This window comes from Podarcis filfolensis (genome assembly GCF_964270895.1).
Source record: "Podarcis filfolensis genome assembly, chromosome: 9".
NCBI lineage: Eukaryota > Metazoa > Chordata > Lepidosauria > Squamata > Lacertidae > Podarcis > Podarcis filfolensis.
The window spans coordinates 33,169,195-33,191,513 of record NC_139610.1 but is presented as its reverse complement, the minus strand read 5'-3'; the positions used below and the strand labels follow the sequence as shown (position 1 = coordinate 33,191,513).

The 22,319-nt window shown below is 38.9% G+C and overlaps 2 protein-coding genes across 14 annotated transcripts in view; one reads left to right on the top strand and one right to left on the bottom strand.

The window, feature by feature from the left end:
• Positions 1-11,881, top strand: part of CLCN3 (chloride voltage-gated channel 3) — a 44,368-nt gene extending 32,487 nt beyond the window's left edge. For 7 of the 13 annotated variants that reach the window (XM_083631114.1, XM_083631120.1, XM_083631119.1 and 4 more), the window contains 4 exons: positions 711-1,109; positions 3,048-3,264; positions 6,502-6,577; positions 8,002-11,881. In XM_083631114.1, coding sequence (XP_083487240.1) covers positions 711-1,109; positions 3,048-3,264; positions 6,502-6,577; positions 8,002-8,160 — 851 coding nt within the window. In that variant the 3' untranslated portion in view covers positions 8,161-11,881. The remainder of the gene's footprint in view (positions 1-710; positions 1,110-3,047; positions 3,265-6,501; positions 6,578-8,001) is intronic. The other 6 variants (XM_083631123.1, XM_083631124.1, XM_083631115.1 and 3 more) reach the window with 1 other exon arrangement.
• Positions 11,882-13,239: 1,358 nt separating this feature from the next.
• On the bottom strand, positions 13,240-21,227 carry HPF1 (histone PARylation factor 1). The gene is made up of 8 exons (XM_083631312.1): positions 21,069-21,227; positions 20,126-20,288; positions 19,179-19,368; positions 17,616-17,714; positions 15,676-15,826; positions 14,356-14,443; positions 13,673-13,845; positions 13,240-13,484 (listed from the first exon to the last, which is right to left on the bottom strand). Exons 1-8 carry the CDS (start codon positions 21,192-21,194, stop codon positions 13,353-13,355), a joined length of 1,122 nt encoding a protein of 373 aa, XP_083487438.1. The 5' UTR covers positions 21,195-21,227; the 3' UTR covers positions 13,240-13,352.
• Between the last annotated feature and the right edge of the window lie 1,092 nt (positions 21,228-22,319).

The following is a 22,319-nucleotide window of genomic DNA, read 5'->3' as shown; positions in this document are numbered from 1 at the left end:
TATGAATACAAACTTAGAGTTGCAAATTGGCTATACTACCAGATGACTCCTGGCAACTGGCGCTGCCACTTCTGGTTTTGGCAGATTAAATTTTGAGTAAATGACCAGACAGGCTTTAGTCAATTCATCTTTGGAAAAATGTTAAACTAGTAACAGAAGTCTTCCTTCTGGTGGAGGAAGCTGTGGACAAGGAGGATCAGTCAGTTTCAATTTCCTTCCCAGTGTGCTAAGTCAGCATTTTTTGAATTCCAATTTTATTTTGCAAACCATCCGATTGCATATTATTATTATTTAAAGTGTTTATTGAAATTATCAGTACCACATAAGCACATTATTAAATCTTGAAACTTAAATATAGTGAAATTCTGGGCATGTCATCTCAGAAGTAAGAGTTGTTGAGCTCAATGGGACTTACTCCCAGCTAATGTTAGTTTGCAGTTTGGGGATTAATTTTTTTTAATCATAAAATCAGTCTGTCATTTTCCCTTCTTTAAGATAACTACACCTTTGGGTGAATATTATTATTATTTTTGTGTAGCATTAATATACATTCAAAGTTATGTGCTGCTAATTCCATGTTGAAGTCTTGTGGTGATTGACTTAATACCTGGCTGGCACCTGATGTTATCAAGGTGGTCAGGGAACACCACATTGATACATTTTCCCACAAGAACATACTGATCAAGAACCTTCTTTTTTCCCCCTTTCAGGTGGTGTGACAAGGATGACTGTATCTCTAGTGGTTATTGTATTTGAGTTGACAGGTGGGCTAGAATACATTGTGCCCCTCATGGCTGCAGTAATGACAAGCAAGTGGGTAGGCGACGCTTTTGGCAGGGAAGGTATCTATGAAGCACACATTCGTCTGAATGGATATCCTTTCTTGGATGCCAAAGAAGAATTTACCCACACAACATTGGCAGCTGATGTCATGAGACCTCGAAGAAACGATGCACCCCTGGCAGTGTTGACACAAGATAATATGACAGTGGATGATATAGAAAACATGATCAATGAAACCAGCTATAACGGTTTTCCTGTTATAATGTCCAAAGAGTCCCAGAGGCTAGTGGGATTTGCTCTAAGGAGAGATTTGACTATTGCAATAGGTAATTGAATTTTTGTATTCTGAGTGTGTTGTCCTCCCCCATACCCCCCCAAAAAGCATTCGCTCAAGAGCAGTCATAGGAGAAATCGGAGGGTTACATGAATTTGGAGGTGGAAATGGGGGCGTGATCTTAAAGAGCAGCACCAGGCTCTCCATTTTCACATGAAGAGTGAACTGTTTCTTCTTCTTAACAGTTCCATGTGGCCAAATATGGAAGCTCTAGCACTGCAGAGTAGCTTTGAGAGCAGTGAGACTGGGAAACAGACCAAATGAAATGCCTACTGCAGCTTTTGCCATACTGAGATTTGAAAGGCATAAAATTCCAGAACTGATTGATATGAAATTATGCCACAGCATAATTACCTAGTAATATTCAAGTGAATTTTATTGTGTACCTTGCTACTACATTTGACTGCCACTTTCAAGTTGTGTGGAGAAGCAGCATTGCTTGCATTACTTTTGTGGATTTAAAACATTGAAATGCTTCAGTGAATGTGAGCAGACAAGTTGAAACTTAATCCGGGCAAGATGAAAGCACTGTTGATTAGGAGTATATCCAGTGTAAGGCTAGGATAACTTGAAGACTCGGGCTTGCAGCTTGGAGGAACTCCTGCATCTGATGTTACCCCTGGATATTCAGGTGAAGCAGTACCCAGGAGTTTACATAGGCTGCATTGCATGAGGAATGACCTAGCCATGATGATTCATGCCTTAGTTACATCTAGATTGGACCTCTTTAATACACTCAATATATGTAGATAAGCTACACTCTGATTTTAAACTCTTAAGGTTATAAATAACATTTTGGACTAATTTATGGCCACATGATCCACCACATTTCTCATGTCACTTGACTTTGACCTATGCACTGTTTCTTATCTCTAACATTATTATGTGTGTGCTGGATTCCCCCCCCCCCCCGTTTGTTTGGATAATAAATCAAGAATGAACACACACACACACACACACACACACACACACACTTTGAGTGGTGCAGGGTGCAGGGCACATATAACTTTGCTTCCTCTTGATTCCCAAGCCCAGTTTAAAGTTTTGACTTTTTAAATCCTGAAATGTCTGGGCCAAAGATACTTCAAGGACTGGTTACTCTCTTATGAACCTACTTGTGTGCTATGATTTTCCTTGTATTCCCCCCCCCCCCACTGACTGAAGAGTAATGGGCTGTGCTGTGGCACTGAATCTGTGGAACTCACTACAGTTGACTTGCAACTTGTAGACAGTTTTCCAGGTTTTCCCACCGTGGAAAGAGCTTTTAAGCTCTCCACCTTGCCTGGGGCACAGGCACCACTTTGCACACTGGTTTCAGAAAGGTGGGGATGGTTGCACAGGAGTTCTGGCTATATGCAATTTCAGCTTTACACACAATCCTTGGCTTCTCACCCTTGCACAAATTGCGACTTGTCTGTACTTCTTTCTAGATTCTGGACTAAGACAACCCTCTTCTGGTAGGCTTTTGTGGTTGCCTCGATTAGCTTCCTTTCTTTTTTCTGCATTAAGGATTACTGTCCTGCTAACTTTAAAATTTGGTACAACTTTGAACTGTGCTTAAGTGTTTCTAGTGGTAGCTGCTTTGGATACTTTCAGTCAAAAGGCAGGTTAAAAATATTTTAATAACGAAACATTGCACCCCCCCTTCTATCATTTTTTAGTGTTTTGAAATGCTACAGTGTGTTTCCTGAATTGAACAATTTGTAGGATTAAATATCTTGATTCTTATTTAGGATTATTGAATTAAATTAACATGACATGGATTACTAAAAGAGAAAATAATCTTTTGTAGTTAGGTTGGGTGGGGCGTGAGGAACACCACCATGTATAGTCCTTTCTTTTTCATTTTAGATATAGTTTTCACTGTTTTAGACATAAGGGAATAATTCATTCTCTTTCACATATTTGTCTTCTATTGTCCCGATTAAAGAAAGTGCCAGGAAGAAGCAAGAAGGCATTGTTGGCAGTTCCAGAGTCTGTTTTGCCCAGCATACCCCATCACTTCCAGCAGAAAGCCCTCGACCTTTGAAGCTTAGAAGCATTCTTGATATGAGCCCTTTTACTGTGACGGATCACACACCAATGGAGATAGTGGTTGATATTTTCCGCAAACTGGGCCTGAGGCAGTGCCTTGTAACACACAATGGGTGAGTCCAACGATGGGAACTGCTATTTATATCACAAAGGTTTGGGATTACTTATTTTTCTATCTTTGTCCTGTTGCTCCTTCAGAAGTCTTAACACCCTAACACTTGTTCAAGTATTAAACATGAGGCAACCGTATAGCAGGGTATTGACTTAGAAGTTATTTTATCTTATTTTATTCTATTTTTTCAAAGTAAACACAGCCCTTTGCAAATTTCCCACTATCGTCTCCTAGCAGCCCAAAATAAGTCCTGAGAATCATCTGAGGATAATTCATAACACTAGAAGGTTTCTTGTTCTCACTGGTTTACCATGAGAAGAGGGACATACTGAAATTCATGATTTTGGGAGGTTATATTTTGTTCTTAAGATATGGGAATGCTTCCATATTGCTTGTGTCTAAAACCATAATATGGAATGGATGTATATACTTCTGCCTCCAGTTAAGATATCAACACCACTGAACACTACTCCCAGTTCTTCAGCATATTTGTGTTTTTCCTTGGAGGTGGTGCCTCCTCCCCTCTTGCATTTTGCAAGAGCCCTCGTGTCACAAAATGGCCCTTGCAGCTTTATCATAGTTTGCATTGTCTCTGTGCAGTTAAGTTATGATGATGAAAGCTACATTGCCACTAGTTCTGTAGCTCTTCTTGTTGTGATTTCCCTCCTTCTCAACTGACTGTATACCCTTCAAACAAATGAGCAAGGGGCTGCATATTGCAAGCAACATGAGTCTGCTCCCAACAGCTGAAGCCCCATGATGAGGCTTCCCCCCTTTCTGCCTTATATTATAAGACTAGATCTCATAGCCTAATCATACTTGCCTTCTCAGAATGATCCATGAAACTACTGGGTCTCAGAGCTGGTTCAGATGTAACTTTTCACATGGAACTGCTTATGGGAGTGGCCTACTCAAGTGAGCAGCATGACATCGGTGTTGGAGGTTTATGAAACTTTGCACATCAGCTTCCATGAACCTCCCAACACTCTGAAACAGAAAATCCTTGCTTACAGCACAGGTGCCATTCTGTTGCATTTACATGTCTTCCCTCTGATACGACATTACTTATGCCAAGTGCATGACTAGGAAGCGGCCTTATACTGAATCAGACTAATGATATAACTCAGTGTGGTTTATTTGCAATATCGTGGCTCTCCAGGATTTCAGACATTGCCCTCTCCCAATTCTGTATGGAGATGCTGAGTATAGAATTTGATCTTTTTGCATGCAAAGCACATGCTAATAAGCTGTAAACAACACCAATAATAACTACAACTATATCCACTTTAAAACTATATACATCATGAGTGATATCCATATTTTGGAGAAGCTCATTAAAATCAGTGGCAATGAGGTTACCCAGAATATGACCAATGCTGGATACCGCCTGATATTTTTAGATTATTAATGTATATTAGACTCCAGAGACTGGACATCACTATGTGATCTTGCAATAAACTACTTAAATTTGCTGCCTTAAATAGAGTTTAAGGGGAGAGTATTTATACTTGCCTTCAGCCCAAATTAAATTAACAACACTATGTTCAAAGTAAGTCTCCTTAGGCTAAGTGAGACTTACACCCAGGTAAGTAGGATTGCATCCTGAAAGCTAAACTGCTATGTATGTATGGGGTTGAGTACACTATAGTATTCCTAGAAAATACTTTTATAACACTTAAAACCATTGATGAGGCCTGAAGCCCCCTCTGTAGAAGGGGATCTGAAGTGTAGCAAAATATGCTGCTACAATTGGATCCCTCATTTTCCAATGTGATTATTAACTATGTAGAAATTATTATATTTCTTAATGAATTATTAAGTGAACATGATAGCAAAAAGTTACTTGCGCTTAATCTGCAGCTGTGTAATGTCCGTATTTGTTTTCTTGCTACAGCTTGTTAATGTTACTTTGTGTTTGATAATTTTAACAGTGGCCAGATCTCATTCCACTTGTCAGTTTGGGGCAGACCCCTAAATCATCAAGATCACTAAGCAGACTTGTATATTTGCTGCATGTGACTGCATCAGGCAAGGAAATGTGTATGCAGACTGGAAATTTCAATCTCCTTTCCTAGGAAAGAGGTCACAGCAGCTGGAACAGTAAAACAGTTTTAATACCCCCAACACAATTCTAAGCATTTTAGATGATAGCCAGTGTTAGTCATATTCAGATTAAGCAAGTCCATTGATTTCAGTTGGTCTACTACGATATGACCCTTTAATTTTTAAGAAGCTGGTTTACAAAAGATTTGTTAATTTTCATGACCTTGAAAAGCAGCTTGCTAGGATGTTTCTCTAAAATTATTTTCAGTTTGGAAAAGGAAAGCTCTGGATTTTTTATTTTTTTTGCATTTTGGTGATACCACTTGTATCTTAATTGTTCTGTTGCTTTTCATCGTGGCTGTGTATATTCTAGTGAGTTGTTGTACATGTGCAGGATTTAGTATTGGTCCAGTGTGTGGCATGCTAAGAATCTTATTATTATTATTAATATTATTTTTAAAAGCTTCCAGTTCTGATGGCCTGTAAGAAAAAGGTAAAGATGAAACAGGTGTTGGTGAAATCTAAAGTAATGGAAAGAAACTAAGTAGGACTACCAGGAGTCAGAATGTGGGGTTTTGGCATCCTGTTTAACATCTTGTCCATCTGCTGTTTTCAGCTACTCCCTGGTTTTTATTCTTGTAAGACATTTATCCCGTCTTCCCCATTCTTGCCTATCTTCATTCTACCATTCATGCTTAAACAAACAGACCCAAACTAAGTATATGTGAACATATTGATCTAATTTATTCTAGATGCAGAATTCAGGGAGAGGGAGTATGGAGTAGCATTTAGGTGTCTGCCTTAAGGACTGTTAATGTGATTAAAATAGAGGCAGGCTTAATATTTTGACCATCAGATGTTTTTAAGAAGGTAAAATGTGCATCTGTAGGAGTAAAAGTTAAACTTGTTCTTGCATTTCATATTTATAATGGCAGGAAATGTGGAAAGATTGGTTGTAATAATGGTAAAACATCTAGATGTCAGTGCTCAACATGTGTCTATATCTTAAGTTTAATATGCATTAGGAGAAGATGCAGTGGCCTTCAAATCCTTTTTCAGTTAACCTTCCCATTATTAGCATTTTTGCAGTCCATGTTTTCGTTTTACTCCCCCCCCCCTAAACTTCTTTCATTATGACTGGAGCTCTTTTGTTTGATTTCACACACAGTTATTAGCATAACATGATCTGTTTCAGGATTGTCTTGGGGATCATCACAAAGAAGAACATATTAGAGCATCTCGAGCAACTAAAGCAGCACGTCGAACCCTTGGTGATTAGATATATCAGATCTCCTCATTAGACACTTTAGACATCAGGAAGCATGAAACTTGTGAATTGTTCAGTGTTCTCTTATAACAGCTGAACAACAAGAAACCTCCATAAACAAGTATATAGGCCTTATGAATTTGAAATGTGAGCAAAATCCGTTTGTGGGAAAATATGCTAAATGAAGACATGATCTCAACATTCACTGTTAATTAAAAGTGAACGTTATGCAAGAACGTGGATTAGCGATTTCAATGATAGAAATTCTGCTATTCCCAAAGGTTCCAGGGTACATCTGTTTTCTGACAAGTTTTGTTGACCTGTGTAAAATAAGCATGTGCCAAAACTCTGTAGGTTTGGGGGTTTCGTTTTTAACAAGAGCTGCCAATCAGCCTGCAAACTTCATTGTAGTCTTTGACATCTGAACTAGGACATATTTCAGCATTAGAACTATTTCCTGCCCAGTTGCAGTCACTTTGTGGAGCGACTACTAGAAGGCACTTTATTTCCCGATTAACATCAGCAGTGATAGAATTTGTCATTTGTCCTTCTTGCTGTATTTTGTGCTATTTAGATTCTAGTTGCTGCTCTGCAGTAGTTGCTATTAAAACCTGTATTCCAAGTTTGGCTGCTTACATGCTAATTGAACTTGCATTTTATTCTAATACTTCACAAGTGTTTCATGCATCCTATTTTTTTAAAAAAAAGTTACAGCAAAAAACTACTAACCAGAATGACAAGGTTAGAAGCTCATTCTTTTTTTCTGCCTCTCCTGTGATAAACCTTTTTAGGACAGCTTCACTCCTTGGTATATAAGTAGTAAAACCTGGATCATAAGAGCACTGTTTCTAATAAGAAAAAAGGGGGTCTAAATGTTTTCTTCTTCTTTTTATCAATTTGAACCTGAAATAAATTAATCTGTGATCACCTCTTCTTCAAACATATGTGCAAGTGCTCTTATGAAGACACCCAAACCAATAGGTTATGCTGGACAGAGCCTCAAAATTGAACTGTCAAGCAATTTTGAGTCCAGCTATATTCAACCATAATTTCTTTTGGTAATGGGATCAGTATCACTTATTCACACGTTTGTTTTTTCTTTGTCCTCCTTTGTTACTTTTTTGTTGGCATATAATAATCAGCAACAAAAAAATAACTATTAGTGGGCACAGGCTTGGCTTTTCTTTACTTGGAAGTTGAAAACGGGTTACAGTTTAGTGACCACCCTCTTTAGTATCTTAGTACTGCTGTTGTTTTAAAGAAAATGATGGTTGCTTGATGGCAACAAAATGTGTTTCTTGGAATAAGAAAATCAGGCTTTACTGCACTCTGTTCCTGTCAACAAAAAGGATTTGGCTATAAAATTAGCTTGGCTATTTCTTCTGGCTCGTGTATTTAATTAGCCATCTTCTATGTGTCTCTTTCCAGGCGCCTCCTTGGCATCATAACAAAAAAAGATATCCTCCGTCATATGGCCCAGACGGCAAACCAAGACCCCGCATCAATAATGTTCAACTGAATTCAGTAACAGAGGAGAGAGAGGAAAGTGAAGAGGAGGTTCATTTGTTGAATAGCACAACACTTTAGCATGAGGCATTGTTTTGCAATGCAGGAGGAAAGCTGGATTTTTGGGGAAGCATGCTGCTGGAATTCAGGAGTTGATTTAGGAAAAAGCGCAGAGTTGGAAAAAGGATGGTCCTCACAGTAACAAAGAGGGTAGGAGCGAAGTTCTGCAATCTTGCACTGGATGCGTTCTAAGTTGCTAGATCTGCCATGATAGTGCAGTAACAAAGTTGTGTCAGAAGATGGAAGGCTCCATTCTGTACCCTGCTGCTTTAGCATTGAAGAAACTGATTACTAGTCCCTGTTTCTGGAGGGATCATTTTGAATTGAGCCATCTTTTGAATACTGGAAGATTTTGCCCTTTTTACCACAGACAATTGTTGTGTTAACTCATTAAGTGCATAGTTATTTATATCACCTCTTTACATTCCAAAAGAGCTTTTATTTCTCTCTCCTGAGCCCTAACAGAGCCTCTTTACAATTGATGTGCCCTTCTGAAATGGTAGTTTCTCATATTGAGATGTACTGTGACCTGCTGAGTTTGTTCACAAGAAGGAAGTATTTCTTGTGCCATTTAAACTTAAGAGATTGTAGATCATGAAATTATTATGGCAGTTTTGATCAACTGCAACAGAAGCAGATTGAGCAGGTAAAATAACTTGTATGAAGCATGTTTGAAATCCTGTAGCTTTTGAGCTGCAGCTTAAACAGCCAAAACCTGTCTCAAAAAGAATGTTGTTGCAAGATGATAACATGACCTGGGCTTATGCAATTTTTTTGTATTAAAAACACTAAGGTATATACCAATGTTGTGCGGTGTAAGGAAAATACTGCTACTCTAGTAAGAACAATTCTATATAAATGTGTCTGGTAACAACTGCATGCTCAAACACTGGAGATTTCCTCCCCTGCCTCAGAATTACGACCCATCACTTTTTGTTCCCTGTTCCTACAAAAATGTAATCATATTTTGCACTAGATATACATTGATATTTGAGCATTATTTTATTTATATTTTTATGAATTAAAATATACTAAATAAAATTAGTTAACAGTGACACAGTTAATTTTACCTTTATAATGTATTTTTTATACAGTAATTCAGAAACCTCCATGTGCAAAGATGGGTTAGGCAAAAGCTTATCAATGGGGGAAGTGTTTAATATTTCTTTATAATGCAGTCTTGCCACTTGATTGATGGCCATAATCTTAAATTACTGTTTGTTTTTAAACAAAGCAGAAATAATGGACCCAACATTTGTAAATAATGCAGGATTTAAAAACAATTATTTTAATTATAAACCTGCTATCGTTTTGATTTTGATTTTCAATAGCTTTAGAACATAACTGCTGAAGTGATAATTCAGTTTTTCAAGTAACAATTGATTCCTACTGCAACTATGTCGGGTTTAAATCCTATCCACAATAGATATAATTTACTGGAACATTTTTTGTCTCAATTTCTGGGTTGTATCCACTTGGTGTCCCTCAATTGAGAAAAAGCTCTTGGATGCAGCAGAGTCTTGCCTGAGTGGAAGGGGGATCAAAGTGATCTTTGATGACTTGGCCATTATCTTGCAACCCCCTGCACCACTTTCCACATTGTTCTAATGGTCTTCTGTCCTTCAGAGCTGACTGGAGGCAGGTTGTAAGAGGAAAGGGAAATCACTGAAGTTTGGCCCAATCTCTGTTCTCTTGATGGAAGCACCCGCTGGATCAAAGGGCCTTCTTCCAGCAGTGGGACACCAATAATATACAATCCTTTGTATCTGGAATGTCTACACTGTATTCTACACAAAACATCACTACCACAGTAGCCTGTTTCGCACAACATCCTCTTTCTCCCTGGTCCTTTTTGCTGCTTCAGTGAGCCAAGTCAACGTTTGGCTTAGTATGTTGGCCTTGGGAGCAGCTCATGGTCAGTGAGAAGAGAGCTTAACCATGAGGCCCAGTTGCACAAGATGCTTAGCCAAAGTTTGGCTTTGCTCGCAGCAGCAAAAAGGACTGGGAAGGAGCAAAGAGGCCACAGGCTGTGAGCTGCTCTGGGAGCACAGTCTAGTTAAGCCAGACTTTGGTTTATCATGTGTGAATCAGGCCAAAGACTTGGAGGTGTTACTTTGAGGGTTTTGACCATAAAAAAACTGAAACATAAATGGGACAGTTAGAGATGTGACTGGCAGGTGAACATTCCAGAGCATCACATCTCCTGATTGCGAGGGCATTTACATTGGCTTTTCAAGCATTATGGGTGAACATGAAACTGTCAGAATGATTGAGGGCTGTGTGGTAAACTGTTTGCACAGTGTAGCGCCTGACTTTGCCCAGTAATCCCCTACCTCACTTGATAAGCCCATTTGGAAACACTGAAAATTCACAGGTGTGTGTAAGGTAGCCAGGGAAGCATCTTTTCATAAAAAGAACCAGGTGCCCTACATACTGCATATATGTTTGTGTAACACCAGGTGTGTTTGTGTATCTCAGGCCTGTTGCCTGAGTAAGCTCTTTTTTATTTGCAAATCATTTGACACTAGAGTATCTGTCTGAGGAAGACATGTTCCAAAGGAATACCAGAGTAAATTTGGTGAAGTTGGTAGGAATGCAACTAAGAACTGTAAACAAGTGCTTTGCTAAGTGGTCCAAATACTAATAATTGTTTAGGCGTAGCTTTTAAAATCTATAGATTAATATTTCTTTGCAGTGCCTAATTGGCCAATGTGATTTAGAAATTCTTTGAAGCTTTGCTTTGAACTCTGAGCTGAACCTTTGCCAAAGCTATACTTTTTGGCACAGTACATTGGGCTGAATCCAAAGATTCCCAGCCTTTGATGGGAGCCCCCTGTCAGAGAAAGGGAAACTTTGGGTCCAAGCTATTGTTTTTTAAAATTGGTAGTAATGAGACCTTCTTTATTTACTTGCCTGGGTATTAAACTGGAACACTTGTTCCTTTGGAGCCTTTTATTGTGTAAATCAGTGTTAACTGAACAGAATTTGGCTAATGTATAGACAAAGTTCAGGAGACTACTTACGATGCTTCTAACACTTTCTTTAAAAGTAAAAATTCTTTTGCCCTGGTTCTTATCATGTATATCTAAAATAAACTTACTTTCTCTAAGTAACATGCTTTAATTTGAAATCCTCCTGTCCTGTTCAGTATGAAACTTTCATATAGCTACTTGCTTCAACACGAGTTTTTTTTGGGTATAAATTCAGTGCCCTCAGACTAGCTGTTGCAGCATGAAGTGAAAAGATACTAATTCATCTAATTCAGATACTAATTCATACTAATTCAGATCACTTACTTAAATGTTAAGACCTTCACATCTATACTGTGCCGATCTAATGCACTGTTTGCTGTTCTTACCTGCTCAGTTTTCCTCACTAGCGCATGACAAGTTTGTTTGTCATGGTGCATTAAGAGACTCTGGAACTGAACTAAGTGTGCCTGTGCATTGCGCAAAAAAGCAGAGGGTATATAGTAATGTAAAAATTTGCAGGGCCTTATTCAAGTTGAACAGGATGTGGTGTTTGAGGGTATCGCCATCTTTGTTTTGTTTATAGCAGTTCAGTTGGTTCATGAATGCATAGTTTGTTAATCTGTGATATTTCCTAGACCTGTATTAAACATTAATCCTAATGTTTTTATTTATACTAGTGTGATATAGTTGCATATCATTACAGTAAAATAAAAAACCTATTACTGTGATGATTTCATTATAAAAATGTATTAAATTTTTCTGTATGACCATTTTGGTTTTGACTTTTTTCATTACTAAATTAATCATTGGCTATACAAAGTACATATGCATTTCTTTTATCCGAAGATTTGGGAGGTACTGTCAAACATACCAGAATGGAAGAATGTTAAAACACAGCTTTTTCCTTTCTTGCATTTGCTTAGTGAATGAGCAGAAAGAGCACAAACACCGTTTTTTAAGTGGAAGAACTAAACTGCAGATTGATCTAGCTCTATAATAATCAATTGTAAACTACCCTTTTGTATTAGATTCCAGTCCTCCATTTTCTTCCATGTAAACAAGGTTCAGGTGAAAACAAAAACCATGAGGCAAAACCTTGACTGTGACCAAAAGCAAAGTCAGCACAATGTCACAGAAATTCAGTAGAGTATTGGTACGTTAACACAATCTGCCACCAGTAACTTTTGTTTGTTGGAAAGGTATGCTAAACAATTATTTACTTGCTGCTCTGCCAAAAATGGCTTTTAATAGCATTTGCCATCTGTTGAAGAAGAGGTTTTGTTGGCTGGATCTCTCCCTCCACCTGGCTTCCCCAAATTTTGTAGGTGTAAGCTTCTCGGCTTCTTCATTTGGGCCTCAACAGAGACTTGATTTTAAATTTAACTTTTTGTGAATCACTTGGGATAAGAGAGCAGAGCGTAAAACGTAAATAAAGGGACCAAAGAAAAAAGAACCACCAACTTTGTTCTGGCATTAAAGAACAATTTTTCTCTCTACCTTTTTTGCTTCCTCTGTGTGTGTGTTCCAAAGTCTGATGGCAGTGAGTTTCTTTTTTAATAGACATGAGCTGCTTCGAGATAGTAATTGTCTAAAAAAATAGGATAACCATATTAAGTAAATCATCAAATGTGAAAATGCAGGAATTTTGTTTATAGAATTGGTTTTGTTCTCTTGTCTGTAGCAAGCAAGTTTAACATATTTCTAACTCCTGGTTTGTTGTAAGTTTTCTTCCTCCTGAAAGACTGGCTTGATTGATCCCTCGCCTTTACAGCATGTTTGCTGTCACCTCTGTAGTAGCCTAGTATTGCACATATAGCTTCTGACCAAGTTATTCAGAAGGCAGGTCTATGCCCACCTGCACTTGCTGAAGATTGGGTAGGAGTAACTGTGAAGGTAGTAGAAACTCAGCTGCTCAGGAAACATGGAAAGTAGGTTTTTCACCTCCCACCACCCCAGAACTTTCCTCATAGTCCACTGTATTTTTTAAAACAGCTTTTCTGCCATTAGCAGGCCACCTCATGGTTTGCAACCCATTATCTTATAATATTACAGTGTATGGCAACGCAGAGTGCAAAATGAAAGTGGAAATATAATTTGGATCCCCACCCCGCTCAATAAACTGCTAATCTTTAGCAAAACAAGTTTATTTATCTCACATAGAAACTACACCAGTTCAGTACCAAAAAAACAATAAAATACCCCGAAACAAGGCAACTCAATACTTCACTTAATGACACTATTTCATGCTGCAAGCTGGTCTACATTCTCTTCTTTCCTATTAGCTAAATGAGCTTCAATGATTTCTGCAAACAGATTCCTCTTCAGCAAGTTGTAAGCAAGAGGCAGCAACTGGCCAACAATCTTGTGAAAATACTAGAAAAGATTAAAAGAACACATTATCTCACTGAAATTGATATTACACACTCATACTGTTTTTCATGTCAAGCATTTCCTCAGTTTCCTGTATAGTTAGTTTCACGAGCTGCTTGGTTGAGCTCATTTGTTCTTTCTGTTCATTCACAAAATGAATGAGTTTCTGCAGAGAAAATTATTTTACTTACATGTGACCCATAGCAGAAGAGGTCTATTCCCAGTTCATATCCCATTCCATAGTCACATTCATCATTAGCAAACTGAACAAAAGTTAGCATTTCCTGAATAGGGGCAAAGGCTTTCAGTCTCTGGTCATCATTGGGAGCATCTACAACGGCTTTACAGATTCTTTTGAGACTAGCTGCAGAGGAAAGTTCACATAAGAACTAAATTGGAACAAGTTTCCTTTATCATTCAGTTTTGTCTGTTTTACTGTATGTTGCCTAGGATTCTTCAGAATAACAGAGATTTCTCAATAAGAATATCAGTAATGGCAGACAGGTTGCTCATTAGTGATCACTATAGCTATGGAATTAGACTCTGACACTCCCACTGGTGAAAGGGGTTGTTAAGCAAATTTTTGCCAGTTCCCCCTCCCTGCAGCCCTTGTCATGACCTCTCACATTGTTCTATAAGGTCACCCAGGGAGAGGAGAACCAGCAAAATTGACCTTTCCCTACTTCAAACGGGAGCATCTCATGGGTGGAATTACAGTCAGGGAATACTCCTGCTACTAGGAGCAAAAGTCTGGATTCAACCTAACGTATAAATATTCATTTTTTCCGCAAGACTTCAGTATCTAAATGCACTCTTACTAATAGCAAAATTCAATTTTCTTTTTCTAAGAACAGAAACACTAGAATTAATTTACCATTTGTTTCAGGAAGCTCTCTGTACCCAACATCATTCTTATCTATGGGGACAACCAAACCAGCTCCATGAAATGTCTTGGTTACTACCTGTATTGAAAAGAGAAAGAGACAAATACAATTAAGCCTAGACCTGTCAAACTACATGGAACCATATCTGAATTAAAATATTAATTCTGCATCTATTCAAAGACTTATTTTTCTAGAAGTATTTACATTTAAATGAATTATTAACCAGCCTTTAAAACCTTTTGTACCAAGTAGACAGCTCCCTACCTTTTTGTGCGACAGCAATGATTATAGAGCATTGCTCAGTGTTCCTTGCTGCTCATCCATGTAATCTTCTGGAGCACTAAGACAATCCATTGAAAACAGTGCTCCACCTCCTTCCTCTTGAAGTGGTGATTCCATTGGGAAAAGACAGAGAAGCCAGTTCCACTGGAGGTTACCACCACAAGGCACCTACAATGTTTTGAATTGGCTGTTTCTCAAGGAATCCCCTCTTTGAGGCTGTTCAGCTGTTTCCTGATTAACTGGGGGGAAGGGGAATTTATAACTTGCTCCTGTCTTTCCCAAGTTAAATTTAAGATTTTTAAAGATAGAAATGTTTTGAAAATTCATAGTTCAATATGAACAGAATTTGCACCTGTCATTCCAAAACATAGACTGTTGCACAAGTAACTGGTATTCTGGCTGCTTAAGGTAACACTTTTGCATCTATAGCCTATAGCTGGTGAACATAGTTTAGTTACAGTTAACATATTTGGACAAACATATCTGATATTATTCTAAATCCATGTTTTAGAATTAAGTCTTAATCTATGTCATTCCTGATTTGTTTGGTTTCTGGGTTGAGCTTGAGATACTTCCTTCTATGTCCTCCATATTGTTTCTGCTTGTTCTGTTATTTAAGTTCTTTGGATCTTTGAAGTATACATTAGTGGTGATCTCATGTTTTGCCATGAAGAGAGTGTTGATGCTGTAATTTATATAAAAGGCATTGCTGTCAGATGCCATTAAGAATATGTTTCTGTGCTCTGAACATAATTTATTATGGCTCCTAAAACTTTAAAAATACCTACAGCCAAGCAATGCTTCGTATTTTATACCTTTCAACAACGATCAAACTTTAAGCATACGTAAAGCAACTCAACATTTTCTCATAGTAAAAAGGTGATTAAAATATTGAGAATTTATTTCCTAGGATAAGTTACCTTGTAAACTTATAGAAAATTAACACAAGCTGGCCTTGAGCAGGAAAAAAAAGGAACGGGCCTATACATTAGAGTTCTTTATTAATCTAGAAAGAAATCAAGCCATACTTTCTTGTCTCTCTGTTTCATCTTCATGGTTTTTTGCTCAAGCAAGTAACCAAGTTCTTTTGCTGTTTTGGTTAGTTTTTCATCTATATCTTTCAGAATGCTGATTTTCTTTTTGTCCGTCAATTCCTTAAGCCTTTTGGACAAAAATAATCTGAAACAAAAAGAAAACTTCGTGTTACATGCATCATCCGCTTTTCTTTGTAACAGGAATGAGGAACCTGGGACATGTCGTTGGGACTCCATTAGCTTAGGTTGATTATGAGGGATGAAGGGAGTTGGAGTCCAACAACATCTGGAGAGCCTCAGGTTCCCCAGCCCTGCTCTAGAATGATAAAAGCATGGAAAGTTTTCTTAAGTCTTTAATCAGCAAAGCAAAACATAGTAATTAATAAATGAATGAATGAATGTTTAACTTTAACTTTTAACTAACTTTAGCTGTAAATATTCCAAAGGACTACTTTGGAGTCAGGCTTGGTGCTGAGAGACAGGCTTTTGAAAGGATCACAAGTGCCTCCAAGGGGAAGCAGCAATTAAGTGAGACTATAACCTCTCCCAAAGGATTTTATTAAGTCTTGCTCACTGATTAAACAGCTGTATTTATGGATTACTAGCCACCACGTAATTACTTCATGTGGAAATGCTCACATGATCACTTTTAAAAGTAGTATCAATGTACAAAGATCACATCAAAATAGTCCCACAATCAGCCCTTTCAATCGATGTGCCAGAATATGGATTATTCAATAGACTAGGTGTTGTTTTGTACTGTCACACAAGGTAGAAGTTTCAACAAGCAAGTTGTCTCAACTCAAGAAACAGACAAAAACAACAGCTGCATGGGGAATCTTGATTTCAGTCTTGATTTAGCTACTGGCTTTTTAAACTAAGTTTACAATTTTGCTTCCGTTTTATTTTAGTCAAAAAGAAAAACACATTCAATATGTGCAAACTGAACAGGTCATAGTACATTAATCAACCCCTTTATTATGCATAATTTTCAATAAAACTACTGAACTGGATGGCTGAAAGTATTTCTGAGCTAACAATTGGAAAATGCATAAGGTGTTTACGAAGAGTAATGACTTGAAAATGATAACTCAAAGGCAGCCTCCAATATTGCTGTTGAAGCAGAAACTTGGCTATAAATGACGGCTATGTTATTTCCCTCCACCACCCGTCCTAGACTGCTAAGAATCATAATATGAACAATATATACAGGGTATATAGAAAACTTTGATAGGAAAGTGATTACCTTCTTGCTTTTTAAAGTGTTTAGGAAATTTTGCTAGCTTACAATAATCAGAAAAAAATCAAGTGTAATGTTCACAAAAGCTGAAACACACAGCTATACAAGAGCAACTGGCAAGAAACTAACAGATACAAGATACTGTATCTAGTCACAAGTAAGCCTCATTGTATAATTGTGATTCATTCCCTAGGTAAGAATGTGTAGGATTGCACACTAAATGTCATTGGAGTACCCAAATTAGAAATTCTATGAACCAAACTAGGTAAGCCATATGATTGGTCTCCCACCATTTTTTACAAAAACTGAAATGCAGCTTCCAGAGGACAAGTAGGTATACCAAAGCTTATGATACAGCAGCTAGGATATATTACACCCCACACTAGTCTTGTGGCAAATGCAGAATTTGTTCAGGAGGGCAAGAGGCACTTTAGACGGATCCAAGTAAATAGGTACCTTTTCCGTTCCATGAAGAAACATAGCTGTGGTGCAAGTTTTATTGGAAAATGGCTTGTGGGTAAATATCTGAACATATACAAACACTGCTCTAGTCAAATTTGCACTTACCCTGCAACTACATTTCAGTTTTTAAAAAACAACCAGCATAAACATAGAAATTGCTCTCCTGTCTCATCTAATTTGGTCCAGATTCATGTTTGCTTTTAATCCAGGAGTTGAAAGTATTAAATCTTACTTTACAGCAGCAAAGACATTGTCACCAACTTGAGAAATTGTGCAGCCCTTCTTGGCTTCATTTTCACCAACCCACACAGGCAGTTCATCCGGCATATCCCTAAAAATTCACATACAATGTTCTGAAGTTAAACATATTACATCAGTATTCTCTGTGGTGTTACAAAGAGAATCCAGATTGTTCCCAACCAAAAATAGTATTTATAAAAGTGATAGCATGAGTTCTTATGTTTCTCTGAGGATTGTTCAATAGCCTCTCAAATTTTCACTCTGAGTAGGAAATTTAATTGCTTCATAACTTATACTTAAGATTTTAGACTGCTGTGACCCAGTCAAGGCAGAAACATATTAGAATAGGCTTTAAAAGTGTACTGAATTTTTTAAAAACTTCAAAAAATTGACAATATTTTTTAGCATGTTCATGCTGCAACCCTATACTTGTAAATCCTACTGTGTTCAATGGTTCTTACTCCCCAACAAGTGTGTTTAGGATCCTAGCCTTAAATCTGTATACTGAATTTAAACTGTATATAGATTACACCTAGGGACCCTAAACACACTTTATTGGGTTAAACACACTTCTCCAATTTAAACAGTAAATCAAGAATTCAAACTTTCAGGTTGAAAATGGCCTTCCTGCATATGCTTGCCATAAGAATTAATCAACAAGTAAGCAAGATTTCTCAGGTGGTTTTCATTTGCCTAAATTAATGTATGGAGCCACCTGCTGGATAAATTTATTTCTTTATTATGAATGAGTAAGTTCCCAAAGTTCCATATAAACAGTTCGCAGATAATAATAATAATAATTTATTTTTACCCCGCCCATCTGCCTGGGCCTCCCCAGCCACTCTGGGTGGCTCCCAACAGGATATTAAAAACACAATAAAACATCAAACATTAAAGACTTCCCTTCCTTGTCCTATGGGATATTTTTGTATGCCAACATGAGACTACAGAAAACAATAAAAAAATTACCATGAAAATCCCTGAAACGAGAAGTAATCGACTATAGAATAACAATTTAAAAAAAAACTAGAATTAAACAAAGACTTTACGAGATGCCGGCTACAAAACTCGTTTCACTGAACTAATCAGTTTCCTCAGAAGGAAATAAAGAAATTATAAGACTTCCCTTTCTTGTCCTATGGGATGCTTTTGTATGCCAACATGAGACTACAGGCTGATTACAAAATTTGGCATGGACATGAGAGCTTCTGAAAACATTCAGTGAAACTTTGCATAGAAAATGTATGTATATGGAAACAGCCTATGCAGACAAGATTGCTAGATGCAATATTTATTGGGAACGGCCTCCCCTGCCCAATTATATGGACAACACATTCTTATATCACTTTTCCACCTGTAGACACATACGGGTGAAAGATTATAATTAAAATGGCCACACACTGTGCTGGAATTGGTCCCTGGCCTCATATCCTATTCTGGGTAGAGCTACTTGAAAGTAATAATCAGCAGTGCCTAATGTATGTTTTAAGGCAATGACAGGAATAGAAGTGCTAGAATAAGTAAAATCTTTTTCCAAGGTAGATACATTACTTACCTAAAATATCCCATATGATACTGCATTTTGCTGTCTCCAGTAAGGATAGTCTGGAATTCAGGAGGATCATAAAAAAACCTCCAGTGAAGATTGAAGTTCACATCTGCTGATCTATTTGTCTTTTTATGTTTTCCAGCAAGAATGTCATATGGTCCAACTAGCTGAAGTCCAATGCTTGATTTAAGTGCATCTATGAAATGTATTTAAAAATTCATTTTAAAAATAGCACAAAAGCATAAAATATGTTGTTTTATGCTCCTGGAGAAAGATCTAAGCCAGAAAAGCCCTATTTAACTTTTTAAATGACTTTATTTAAAGAAGCTCTTTTTTGCCCCATATTAATGCAACTCTAATTGAGGTGCATTTCTCCCTTCTCAGGTCAATAAAATGATGTTCCATCTACCTAGAGAAGAGCTGCATGCACAGTACACATTTCTAATCCTAAATAATGTTTCATAAATAAATAAAATGAAGGGGAGGGGAGAGGAATAAAGACTTTCTAGCTCAAACTCTAGGCAGAGACAAAAACTTTTAATGCTTTGCCTATGTGTACAACTGTTGGTTGCTATAATATCTTCTCATCACAGTCCAATCCTAAACAAATAACACAGAAATATGTCCCACTAAAACCAACAGTTCCATCTTATGCTTTTAGGATCAGAACACTAAAGTGAGGACAATAACAATGTCCATGACCTGCACTGACACTGGAAGGTTCATGGGAAAGTGTGACATTTTACATAGGTGTATGTCTGGGGAAACAGTTTGTAGACTAGGGTAAAAAAAAAAAGGTTCACTGCAGTTGGGGCACTGGATTTGACTTTTAAATCCAAGCAAAGAGGAAATGTGAGAACTTCTCTTTTTGCCTTTGTTGCCAAAACGTCTTATCACCAAAGATGTTATTTAAAAAAACAACAACACGGAAAAACCGGGTTTCCGGAACCCACCACATGGCTTGTCAGGATCCAGCTCCTCACAAAACTTCCAGAAACAATAGAAGTCTTCGGGCATCTGGAGCCGGTAGCAGCTTTCAACCTCTTGGCGTACATGGCCGGGGACGTCAGCTTCGCCGGAGCACCGCCTCTTCTTGACCTCCTTGCCCTTTTCACACTAGTACCAGTGGACAGCAGATCAATTTTAATCCCACAGCCTGGGAAGAAGCAAGCTCACACACTCATGCTTTAGGAAGTTTTTTATGTTTGATATTTTAATTATTTGATGTTTTATTTTAATTATTTTGTTGGGAGCTGCCCAGAGTGGCTGGGGAAACCCAGCCAGATGAGCGGGGTATAAATATTATTATTAGTAGTAGTAGTAGCGTGCTGGAGGATTGGGAAGGAAGGGTCCTAAGAGGAAGGGGATTTGAATCCAGAGCTTGGTGCTTTGACCTCCCATAGAATCATAGCCGTCAACTTTTCCCTTTTCTTGCGAGGAATCCTATTCGGAATAAGGGAATTTCCCTTTAAAAAAAGGAAAACGTTGACAGCTATGCATAGAATTGTGGAGTTGGAAGGGACCTTGAGGAGGACCATCTAGTCCAACCCCCTGCAGTGCAGGAACAAGCAGCTGTCCTATACAGGGACCGAACCTGAGACCTTGGGTGTGATCAGCGCTGTCCACTGAGGAGGCTCTTCTAGGGGCATCCTAGGGCGGGGGTCCCCATCTCTGCCAGGCCCAGCTGAAGGCGTTGAGGAGGGCGCCCGGCGACACCTCCCGCCCCCGTCGCCTCAGGGAGGGAGACGCGCTCCTTGTCCCAGCGGCGCCGCGGAGCCCAAACCACTCCCCGCCCCTCCTGGAAGAGGAGCCGGGCGGCACAAAGGAGGCTGGTCCCCACCGCCGCCACCCGGTTCTCCTAAGTAATGTGCGCGTCTATCGGGCCTGCCGACTGACCTGCTCCTGCGCAGCCGCCGCTCCGGGCCTCCTCTTCCCGCCTCCAGTCATTTCGCCGCCCGATGCCGCAACATGCCACCGTTTGCCGCCGTGAGGCTTCCCGAGGCCCCGGCCCCGTGACGTCATCGCGCAAAGGCCTCTGGGTCGGCCGAAGGGCGCGCGGGAGGCGGGGGAGAATTTAAGCGCCCCGCGCGCCGGGGTTGTTTTTTATTCTTTGCTGCGCGCGTCTAAGTGTAAATCCACCTGCATTTTGGAGGGGTTTGGGTCCCCACCCCCCGCGTGGCTCCTGCATTTATTTATTTCTTTTTTTGGTATACACACACGTCCATTGCAGCATAAGCAGCTGCAAGGCGAGCTTGGGTTGGTTTGCTTGTTTTTTTGCAAGAGGCGCGCGAGCCCCGACAACTCTCGGATACGGCAATGAGGAACGGGGGCTGCAGTTCGGCGCTTGCTTTTTACTCGGGAGTAAGCAGCCCTGAACTGAAGGGGACTTGCTTCAGAGGAAATGCACGACCGGGCTGGGATCTCAGAGCACGTGTTAGCTAGGCTAGGAAATCAAATCACCCTGGTATATATGTTGTGAACCGCCCTGAGATCTGCGGGCGAAGGGCGGTGTACAGATTTTAACAACAGCAAGAACCGTTGAACTGTTAATTGTGCAGTCCTGCCAGTGCCGGATTTACGTATAAGCTAAACAAGCTATAGCTTAGGGCACCACTCTCTTGGAGGCCCCCCAAAAAATTAAAGAAAAAACACACCTGGATGTACATTTCCAAAATATAAGATAAAAAACAAATAAAATAAAACCTAGATACAGCAACGGTGGCAAATGGCTTTAGATACCTATTAGGTCCATAAATTACCATATGGCATATTATTGTTGTTTAGTCGTTTAGTCGTGTCGGACTCTTCGTGACCCCATGGACCAGAGCACGCCAGGCCCTCCTGTCTTCCACTGCCTCCCGCAGTTTGCTCAGACTCATGGTTGTAGCTTCGAGAACACTTTGTTGGCAAGGTGATGTCCCTACTTTTTAAGATGCTACTGGAGGTAATGGGGCCCTTTATATGTCCTGCTGTTCTTTGTCAACAACAAATTGTCGCTGTTTTTTGTGTTGAATATATGCTATACATATTTGTATACATATATACACCTTGCCAACAAAGGTCCGTATAGTTAAAGCGATGGTTAAAGCCAGTAGTGATGTATGGAAGTGAGAGCTGGACCATCAAGAAGGCTGATCGCTGAAGAAT